At 31.8% G+C, this 12088-nt stretch overlaps 1 protein-coding gene and 1 pseudogene across 1 annotated transcript in view; one reads left to right on the top strand and one right to left on the bottom strand.

Annotated features, from left to right (window-relative positions):
- LOC120353189 (cytochrome P450 6a2-like) overlaps positions 1–4858 on the bottom strand; it is a 31407-nt gene extending 26549 nt beyond the window's left edge. Inside the window, exon 1 of the mRNA XM_039435994.1 lies at positions 4847–4858. Coding sequence (XP_039291928.1) covers positions 4847–4858 — 12 coding nt within the window. The remainder of the gene's footprint in view (positions 1–4846) is intronic.
- LOC120353452 lies at positions 3712–3942 on the top strand (annotated as a pseudogene).
- Positions 4859–12088: the final 7230 nt, after the last annotated feature.

The raw sequence follows: 12088 nt of genomic DNA, 5'->3' as shown, positions 1-12088 counted from the left end.
CATGGAAAATTGAAATTTTTATTTTCTCGAAAATCCATGATGTAAATCTCAGAAAATCCATGATGTAGGCTAACCATCATGAAAATCATGAAAAATTGGCATTTTTTATTTCCTCGAGAATCCATGATGTAGGCTAACCATCATGAAAATCATGAAAAATTGAAATTTTTTATTTTCTCGAAAATCCATGATGTAAATCTCAGGTAATCCATGATGTAGGCTAACCATCATGAAAATCATGAAAATTGAAATTTTTTATTTTCTCGGAAATCCATGATGTAAATCTCAGAAAATCCATGATGTAGGCTAACCATCATGAAAATCATGGAAAATTGAAATTTTTCATTTTCTCGAAAATCCATTATGTAAATCTCAGAAAATCCATGATGTAGGCTAACCATCATGAAAAATTGAAATTTTTTATTTTCTCGAAAATCCATTATGTAAATCTCAGAAAATCCATGATGTAGGCTAACCATCATGAAAATCATGAAAAATTGAAATTTTTTATTTTCTCGAAAATCCATGATGTGAATCTCAGAAAATCCATGATGTAGGCTAACCATCATGAAAATCATGAAAAATTGAAATTTTTATTTTCTCGAAAATTCATGATGTAAATCTCAGAAAATCCATGATGTAGGCTAACTATCATGAGAATCATGAAAAATTGAAATTTTTTATTTTCTCGAAAATCCATGATGTAAATCTCAGAAAATCCATGATGTAGGCTAACCATCATGAAAATCATGAAAAATTGATTTTTTTTATTTCTCGGAAATCCATGATGTAACACCATCATGAAAATCATGAAAAATTGAAATTTTTTATTATCTCGAAAATCCATGATGTAAATCTCAGAAAATCAATGATGTAGGCTAACTATCATGAGAATCATGAAAAATTGAAATTTTTTATTTTCTCGAGAATCCATGATGTGAATCTCAGAAAATCCATGATGTAGGCTAACCATCATGAAAATCATGAAAAATTGATTTTTTTATTTTCTCGAAAATCCATGATGTAACACCATCATGAAAATCATGAAAAATTGAAATTTTTCATTTTCTCGAAAATCCATTATGTAAATCTCAGAGAATCCATGATGTAGGCTCCCTATCATGAGAATCATGAAGAATTGAAATTTTTTATTATCTCGAAAATCCATGATGTAAATCTCAGAAAATCCATGATGTAGGCTGACCATCATGAAAATCATGAAAAATTGAAATTTTTTATTTTCTCGAAAATCCATGATGTAAATCTCAGGAAATCTATGATGTAGGCTAACCATCATGAAAATCATGAAAAATTGAAATTTTTTATTGTCTCGAAAATCCATGATGTAAATCTCAGAAAATCCATGATGTAGGCTAACCATCATGAAAATCATGAAAAATTAAATTTTTTATTTTCTCGAAAATCCATGATGTAAATCTCAGAAAATCCATGATGTAGGCTAACCATCATGAAAATCATGAAAAATTGAAATTTTTTATTTTCTCAAAAATCGATGATGTAAATATCAGAAGATCCATTATGTAGGCTAACCATCATGAAAATCATGAAAAATTGAAATTTTTTATTTTCTCGACAATCCATGATGTAAATCTCAGGAAATCCATGATGTAGGCTAACCATGATGAAAATCATGAAAAATTGAAATTTTTTATTTTCTCGAAAATCCATGATGTAAATCTCAGGTAATCCATGATGTAGGCTAACCATCATGAAAATCATGAAAAATTGAAATTTTTTATTTTCTCGAAAATCCATGATGTAAATCTCAGAAAATCCATGATGTAGGCTAACCATCATGAAAATCATGGAAAATTGAAATTTTTCATTTTCTCGAAAATCCATTATGTAAATCTCAGAAAATCCATGATGTAGGCTAACCATCATGAAAAATTTAAATTTTTTATTTTCTCGAAAATCCATTATGTAAATCTCAGAAAATCCATGATGTAGGCTAACCATCATGAAAATCATGAAAAATTGAAATTTTTTATTCTCTCGAAAATCCATGATGTGAATCTCAGAAAATCCATGATGTAGGCTAACCATCAAGAAAATCATGAAAAAATGGAATTTTTTATTTTCTCGAAAATCCATGATGTAAATCTTAGGAAATCCATGATGTAGGCTAACCATCATGAAAATCATGAAAAATTGAAATTCTTCATTTTCTCGAAAATCCATGATGTAAATCTCAGAAAATCCATGATGTAGGCTAACCATCATGAAAATCATGAAAAATTTAAATTTTTCATTTTCTCGAAAATCCATGATGTAAATCTCAGAAAATCCATGATGTAGGCTAACCATCATGAAAATCATGAAAAATTGAAATTTTTTATTTTCTCGAAAATCCATGATGTAGGCTAACCATCATGAAAATCATGAAAAATGAAATTTTTTATTTTCTCGAAAATCCATGATGTAAATCTCAGAAAATCCATGATGTAGGCTAATCATCATGAAAATCATGAAAAATTTAAATTTATTTTTCTCGAAAATCCATGATGTACACCATCATGAAAATCATGAAAAATTGAAATTTTTTATTTTCTCGAAAATCCATGATGCAAATCTCAGAAAATCCATGATGTAGGCTAACCATCATGTAAATCATGAAAAATTGAAATTTTTTATTTTCTGGAAAATCCATGATGTAAATCTCAGAAAATCCATGATGTAGGCTAACCATCATGAAAATCATGAAAAATTGAAATTTTTCATTTTCTCGAAAATCCATGATGTAAATCTCAGAAAATCCATGATGTAGGCTAACCATCATAAAAATCATGAAAAATTGAAATTTTTTATTTTCTCAAAAATCCATGATGTAAATCTCAGAAAATCCATGATATAGGCTAACCATCATGAAAATCATGAAAAATTGATTTTTTTTTATTTTCTCGAAAATCCATAATGTAACACTAACACCATCATGAAAATCATGAAAAATTGAAATTTTTTATTTTCTCGAAAATCCATGATGTAAATCTCAGAAAATCCATGATGTAGGTTAACTATCATGAGAATCATGAAAAATTTAAATTTTTTATTTTCTCGAAAATCCATGATGTAAATCTCAGAAAATCCATGATGTAGGCTAACCATCATGAAAATCATGAAAAATTGATTTTTTTTTATTTTCTCGAAAATCCATGATGTAACACCATCATGGATGAAAAATTGAAATTTTTTATTTTCAGTGTAGTGAAATTTATTGTTCAGTGTAGGAAGCCCATATTCCCAAACACAATAAATGACCAATTTCTATATTCAAAGCTATTTATCTTGGTAACCCCTTATTATAAAAATCATTACTCGACCTTGAAATGTACAATAGAATCTTCTCTTTTGAACGAACCATAAAATATAAAATAATAATAGAATTTTCTTAATGCCGGTTGCTCAAAAGCCGGTTGTATTATAACCGTTATTAATTCCACGAGAATCAATCAGAGAAGGTCTTTTAGGCTGGGCGGAGCGTACACCGGTTAGTCACGTCAATACCTACTATTACTAATAATAGGTAGGTATTGGTCACGTTCAGTGCTTTATATAATATAGTTGATAATACTTCACAAATAGTTGCTTATGAAGACATGTCTAATTGCAATCAATGACTAATCAGTGTGAGTTGTGTCATAAGCAACAATGTGAAGTATTGTGACTAATGGTGTCTGATCATGTCTTGTCTTGTCTTAACTAACTGTAGTGCGCCTAACCTTAGAAAAGACCCGTGAAATCAATCACAGTTGAAATTCAACCGGCTTGAGTTCACTTTTACCACGATGAGTAACTCTTATCAAGTTCTCCTGAGCGTGAGGCAGATCTAATTGAAATCTTATCGTTCTGATTTAATCATTGATGATTGTTCATATCAGGTTGTGTTGCCTGGTCTGAGGGAGATCTCGATATCTGAGTGGTAAAAGTCAAATAATTGAATTGATTAATTCATCAAACTACAAAAAAAGTATATTTTTACGGAAGGAAGACGTTCTTCTTCAGGTAGACGGGTTTACTAGGGCACAGAATAAATCATTTATAGACTCATATTGTATTCTGTGACTACAGGGGTACCACCGACCGAATTGGAAGAATATACTAAACATAAATCAAATCAAAACCCATAAACTATTTTGAAATCAAGGCGTTTACAGCATTCCCTGCTGCCTGGAATTGTGTCAAGATCAAACAAATAGAAGAATATCAGCCAGGTTAGAAGAACACTAACTGAACGTAAAAAACAATCCACTGCAACTCTTTATAGCCACGAAAAGAACACAGGTCACAAAATAAACTTGTAGGCTCAATTCACACTTACGCGACTCAGGTCGAGAAGAGACTCAACTCTATAGTGAGGTCCACTTTATAATGGCAGTGGATAAAGATAGGAGAATAGCGATGCCGATTCTCTGCATTAATTAATTATATTTCTACACCGTCAAAAACATAATTGGCATCGTTGTGGACCTAGAAAAGGGTAGTACCACCGGCTTTGTCGAATGATAGACAAACCAAAAACTTGTATAGCAAAACCAAAGTTGAAAAAATACTGTCATTATAACATGGACCTCACTATAGTCAAGAGCATGTTCAAAACAAATGTGGGTTAGGAATGTGCGTGAGAGCAATTCTCACTTTTGACTTACGACACTCATGACCAAGCAAAGTCCTGTCCGTCTGTCTCTGTATGTTCTATGTGATTTTGGATTTTGATTGTTCAAAAACCAAATTGAATAATTGAACGAGCGTCAGCGAGATCTCACTTTAGACTTACTAGAGGCCCAAGTCGTTGTCCGTCTGTTTGTTTTTTCTAAAGAGTGCTTACTGGGAACCGCATGGTTTTAAAAAAAGCCACAAATTTTTTAATTTTGAACAAAAACTTCATTTTTTTCACACAGTGTGTTCTACAAACTCGGAACTTTGAGAAAATTGCAAAAATTAAGTGGCAAAAATAGCATCGCGTAGGTGGTGTCCTTCCGATTAAATACATGTTTCCAGATGTTCCCTAAACGTTCCCTTATGCATCGCATCTCATAACATTGCTCGTGGAATGGCTTGGATTTCTCTTCGAATGGCTTCCTTCAACTCTTGCAATGTGCATGGTTTTTCAGCGTAAACACGCGATTTCAAGGAACCCCAAAAAAAGAAGTTCATGATCATCGAATGAGAAGACCGTGGGGGCCAAGGAACATCTCTAAAACGAGAGATGACTTTTCCAGGGAAAGCTTGTCGGACATGTTCTATTGAAATTCGAGCAATGTGTGCCGTAGCCCCATCTTGCTGGAACCATATTTTTGCATTACTATGCGACGACGGCGAAGTGCAGGCAAGAAAAAAATATTAAACATTTCCAAATAGCGGTCTGCGTTAATTCCCTCGCCGTTATCGTTTTCAAAAAATACGTCCCAATGACCCCCACTTCTACTGCACACCACACTACCACTCGGGCACTGTGTAATGGTTTCTCTTGGAATATTTGCGGATTTTTTCGACACCATAATTGACAGTTCTGCTTATTTACAGAACCGTCCAAATGAAAATGAAACTCGTCGCTCATGAGTAAAACTAGGTTTGTAATATAAAGATTCGATTGCACTAGATCTCACCCCTGGGAAAACTCACTGAAGGACATTAAAAGGATAATTATTATTCACCCTTGGAGAAACAGCTGATATAATTATTTCGTCGTCTGTTGGTGATGGAAGTGAGTGAGCGAGTTCATGTGTGTGGGACTGTCGAAATTATGACTCAGCTGTTGAACTTTTGTAATCATTCAATCAGGTACTTAGTGCCGGTTGCAAAAAAGCCGGGTTATTTTCAATCCTGATTAATTCCAGTAGATCCATCTTTCTGAAATAGTCTCTGATTTGGTTCACGTGAAGTTAATCAGGAATAATATTTAACCGGCTTTTGTGCAACTGGGCCTTTGTGAGGGAAATTTTTGCATTTCTCTGGGAATTAATCTCAATTTACTGTGATTAGATAGAACATTTCTGTATGAATTTTATTATAATTTCTTCTTTTGTGATAAATTTTGTATGCTTTTGTACTCCAGAGCAAAGCTCGGTCCCCGATATTTGAAAATGAACATGCTTTAATTCAATTACTCAATGCTAATGAATTTGATAAATCGATCATTGAGTAAGGAATTAAAAAGGTGAAAACATTAATTAGAGTATAATATTATTTCTCTCAAAATCCTTGATATATTGTATGTGTAGCCTACTGTATATTACATAGAATCAGTATAACATCTTGCCGGTTCAATCTTTAATAATCTTTTAGGAGTGCACTCTTAATTCAGGAAAAAATGATATACACTTATCCACATAATTCAACCAGGTGATAGTTGTGTGTCACGGTCATATACAATATTTTATCTTTATTTTTCTCGAGCAGCTTTGTAAGTCTTTTTCTAAAAAATTACATAACTTTCAAGTCCCATCTCCTACGATTTATACAATATTTATCTTCAATTTTTTAGAAACTCATCACTTTTGAACTCCTAGATCTTCCAGAATGCTCGATAATGTAAGGGCATACCGGTTTGGAGATGGATAACTCTTATTTGATACTTTGAGAAGGGATACTCGTAGAAGGAATGAATAGATTTAATTTAGCAACATTTGAAAAGATGAATGGCTTCCAAGGTTTTCTACTGGAGGTTTTTATTCAAAGTTTTAATATCCCAACAGTTATTATAAAGTTGAAAAAAGGTTCTCAATGTAGCCTTTTTCTCCTAGTAATACTTTGAATAATAATATAGGCCCATATTTTTTCAATCACTGTTTTATCATCGGAATAATTAGGCTTGGCTTGAATACTTTAATAGTTATCTTGAGCTTCCTCGTTATTTATTACGTTGAATTCGAGCTGTTTCCTTTGTTCATTGTGATATCCTTCTGCAAACTCAACCAATATCTATCCTTTCAAAATTGATTCTAATATCAATCTCAATGCAGAAGACATATAAAAGAAAAGCTAATATTAATTTGATAAATGTGAAATCAAGAGCGGTTGCAGAGAATGAAGGTTGTTAGTGCAGGGCATTCCATCAGTGATTTGGAAGGAGAATGTGGGTGATCAATGGATGAAGATGGTAAGCGCGCCACTTTCCTTATGATATTTTGATATTTGATGATTTTGTTTGTTATTAACAATGAAATTTCAAATGAATTTTCGATAAAGAACTTTTGATTCGAAATTATTTCTACTCAGTGACCAAGGCACAATCTACACCTTTTCCAACTGTATTTGAGAAAGTATCAATTGTAATTGAGAATAGTCATTTGTATTATAGAGAAAACGTCAGATGTAAATGAGAATAGTCAATTGTATTTGAGAAGTCATCACTTGTAGTTGAGAATAGTCAATTTTATTTGAGAAACTATCATTTCAATTTGAGAACATACGATTTGAGATCGAGAAGTTGTCAGTTGTAATTGGGAAATGATTTTAAAAATCCAGTGCTTCCAGTACTTATATTTTTCATAATTGTACTTATGAAAATAATATGATAATATATATTTTAATATTCTAATAAAACGTTAAGTTTTTAAATTGAAAAATATTTTCGAGTTGCAAAATCCATTGAAGAATTGACGAATTGCTTGATCAAGAGATTCAATTGATTGATGATAAAGTTCAATTGCGCCTTGAACATAGAGAATTTGTCTTCATCAAGTGCAATATTTCACAAAATGTTTGGAGACAAAATTCGCGTTGCCAATACATACATAGAAATAATTCTCATTCATCATTCGTAAACAGTACTACAGGGGAGATAATTTCACCATTGGAAATATTAATTTGCCCCCATGCAAATCCTATGGTAGTAATTGGAATACTGTGTACGTAGTACAGTATCATTTCCTGCTCAAATCAAACCTGTAGGCTACAGAAGAGCCACGACATGTCAATTGGAAAATTTTCTCATTTACATTTGACGATTTCTCAAGTACAATTCACTACTCTCAATTACATGTGATGACTTCCCAAATACAATTGACTATTCTCATTTACATCTGACATTCTCTCAATTACAAGTGACTATTCTCAAAATAACTCGATACTTTCTCAAATTAACTCGATACTTTCTCAAATAAAATTGGAAAAGGTGTAGAAATATAATTTTTATCACATATACGCATCACTCACACTCAGACTCACATGTGGTAGAAAGCCCCAATATGGAACAAAAGAAAGTATGGGGAGATAGTATAACACTCACATCATAAATGCATTATAAAAACTGAATAAATTGCAATTTGGAAAAATCTTTGAATATTCCCAACTATTATCTCTCCGGTTATTGGAAAATAATGTGGAGATTGAAAAGAATTGGAATTCACCACACATTATCCTGTTTTTAGTTTATGAGAGTTTAATTCCTAGAATAGAAATGCCCTCCGAGTTGGTTGAAGAGATTGTCATCTTTTCAATCAAGTATTCGCAAGTATTCAATACAATTCTCAATTATTGAGAATTCCCCTCGCTGTATGCATGCTTTAATATACAGAGTGAGTCATATGTATGGGAACACTTCAATAGATTGGAGACTGTTTTACTGTAGATATAATACTGTTACCTTCATGATAAGTTATTGGTCAAAAGAACTGAATTTCAACCTCTCTTAAGGGGTTGTAACTCGAATATTTCAATTGTAAACACCCATTGTGTTTACACATTGTGTTAATTGGAAAATTTTCTCATTTTCAATTGATATCTTCTCATTTACATTTGACGATTTCTCAAATACAATTGACTATTCTCAATTACATGTGATGACTTCCCAAATACAATTGACTATTCTCATCTACATCTGACATTCTCTCAATTACAAGTGACTATTCGCAAATACAATTGATACTTTCTCAAATAAAATTGGAAAAGGTGTAGTCTCCGCGATGTCACCATTTTGAAAACACATGCTGCGTCGAGAAGAGACTAGAGTCACCTGCTGAGTCGCGTAAGTGTGAGTTTAGCCTAACATGCAACAAAGCAGATAGCGCTATCTCTTTCTTGTTTTGCTCTGTTACCAGATCGTCTTCTAACAATGTAAAATTGATAATCAATTAACAAAATATTTCATCGTAATTATGTAAATTCATTATCAAATTATTTAAAAATATAATTTTTCACTTTATATTTTCCACCGACCCCCGGAAGCTATCCACTATCGCCAACAGATGCGGAAGGAGAGGCCTTCCAATTTATGAGTAGATTGAGTGAGACAGAGAGAAACTGATTGAGTGGGTTTTTAAACGAGAATGAACTGTTTATATTATCAATAAACCTGTATCAGCTACCGTCTATAGAAGGCATTGACAAGGCAGAGGTTTGGCAACGTTTTCTGTCAGTTTGCCAGAAATATTTCATTTTTACTTTTGAAAGTGACTGTACAAATGTAAACAAACAATTCTCAGCCGTCATTTTTTTCTTCATTTTACCAAAATACTTTATTAGTACACAAGTCGTCCTTTGGTCGTCTATAATTGATTTGAAATGTATTTTTGAATAGATGAAATAATTTTTAAATATTACCATATGAGAAACACAAATTATACCTGAAATGACAATTTAAAAGAAAATCTGTTGTCGCGCGCTCACACAACTTTCCTTGCCGTTATGGAAATTGATCACCTGACGCTAGTGTTCACGCGCATCTCAAGTCTACTATTCAACGATCTGAGCCAGCTGGTGTATAAAGTATCTTTTTAATAATTTGAGAAATATTTTTGAACATACCCCAAATCAACCTATTGAAAATTGATACATGATTATTTTATTTATGTAGAGTTTAAAACGAGATTGAATAAACAGGAAAAAATGAAAATTCAAAAAATATCCCACAGAATCATATTTAACACTCCAGTACAATATAATATGAAATGAAGAATTATAAACAATTATACTACAAAATTGTAGAAAAATTCAATCTCGATCTAGCAAAATTAAACCAACATTCAGTCAATAAAATAGTTAATAATTAATTCAACAAAATTCCTAAATAATAGTGCTATCAAATATTCTGAAGACTTCCACAATTATTGCGAATATTGACAACTAAATAAATAGCTGAAGAAAATTCGATATACGAACTCTACTAGCCAACACAAAAATATGTTATTTTTAATACAGTATTAATATTTTTGTGAAATAGCGTTCATCGAATTTCCTTCAGATATATTTATTGTCAATATTCTACGTAGCAAAAATCTTCAGAAATTTGATAGGATTATATTTAGTTGAGGAATTTTATTGAATTACTTATTATGATTTAATAGCAATTGAATAATTTCAATATACCATTTCCTTTCATATTTTCAAATTTACTCACAAAATGCTATTGCAATTTATTCAAAACCCCACACACCGCATCCGCGATGCGGATAGAGAAGAGGTGAAATTCGTAATGAAGTCAGAAACATGAAGGTTGCTTCTAATCTGAATTGAGCCTTATTTTCTGTTACAACGACGAGGTTATATTTAGCAGATAAAGTCGACAAGATATGAATGAGATTGATCACTGAGATGATTGAGAGTTTGATCAGAGGAAAAAATAAGATTTTGAATTTGAATTAAGACATTGAATGTAGATAAAAAGAACAAAGCTCTGGAGTTTTAAAGAAATTGCACATATTAAAAATAGTAAGGGGAAAGTCATCTTTTCAAAAACAGAAATGTAGTGGAATAAGAAAAAATGGTGATGACGCTGAGAAAAGGGAGAAAGAGAACTTGGAAAATAGAAAATGTTGTACGGATAAAAATAAATGTAGTTGAATCGAAAGGATGTTTCGATATTTGGATAATTCAAATAGTGATGTAAGGAATGTAGGATTTTTCGATATTTGGATAATTCAAATAGTGATGTAAGGAATGTAGGATGTTTCGATATTTGGATAATTCAAACCGTGTTTTTGAACTTGATGTTCAAATTTATTAGTATTAACTATACGTTTCAATATTCCAAGAAACATGCCATTGAAAATTGAATGGGAATACAATCATTGTCCTTTCGCTAACAATGTAGCACACGTTTATATTTAAACGTGATATTTTTGAAGGCAGTAGACATCAAGATAAGCGTCAACTTGACACTCAGTTACTACTAAAAATTCGAAAAATATGTCATGCCTATTATGAATTTATGTATGAATGTAGAATGTATTCTACAATTCTACCTGGTTAGCTACCTGACGAAGGGCACTATTGTTCAAAATAGCAATAAGAGAAGGGTAATAATCAAGGAGTGTACGTATAATCCTTGCGGCCATCTATACAATACAGCTATATAGTAACAGTTTCTGTATCTAAACTATCAAGTAAAATTATTCGGTAAGAATGTAACAGTATTGAACAGTTCGGATTGATTTGAATCTCTTTTGAATGAATGTTTTTCATTTTTATATGAATGCCACTTTATTTTATAGAACATTCTATCGCCTATTTTCAGAAACTTACAGCTTTGTTACGGGTCAAAACAGAAATAGTTAAAAATAAAATTGTGGGGTTGGGGAAGAAGTAATAATCTTGAAGCGTATTCAGTTCTTAGAAGCTTCGAGCAGAAATCATGGATTTCTCACCCTGCGATATAGCCTTAATATAGATAAGATTACAATATAATTATCATTGAGAGGTTTTTTGAATCCTACTTTTCTTGTAAAAGAGATTCAACGACCTTCTATTTGAAAACACATTGTATACTATTCTTATTTGTAATATTTTCCCTATTTTTATTAAAAATCACAATTGATCAAAATTAGTCCATAAATTTGGACACACATCCATAATTGAGATAGGTGCCTGGATTTGGTCTCATCTGAATGCGTGAGGAGAAAGGATTTATTATGCAAAGGAAACAATATTGAACGTTGGAAAAATCAGTTGGAAGTTTTAGACCAAACTAGTAATATGACAATATTTGAAATTTGACCCCTAATGGAGAAAGCTTTAAATGACCTATTCTCACATCAAAAACACGTTGATTGAATGTGAAATTTTCTGCTCTTTCCAACAATGGCCTCAAAAACAGAATTGGTCAAGTGGTTTTTGAGCTATAGGGTAT

This window comes from Nilaparvata lugens, chromosome 10 (genome assembly GCF_014356525.2).
Source record: "Nilaparvata lugens isolate BPH chromosome 10, ASM1435652v1, whole genome shotgun sequence".
Taxonomy (NCBI): domain Eukaryota; kingdom Metazoa; phylum Arthropoda; class Insecta; order Hemiptera; family Delphacidae; genus Nilaparvata; species Nilaparvata lugens.
The sequence above is the reverse complement of the archived record's forward strand: the minus strand, read 5'-3'. Positions and strand labels throughout refer to the sequence as shown.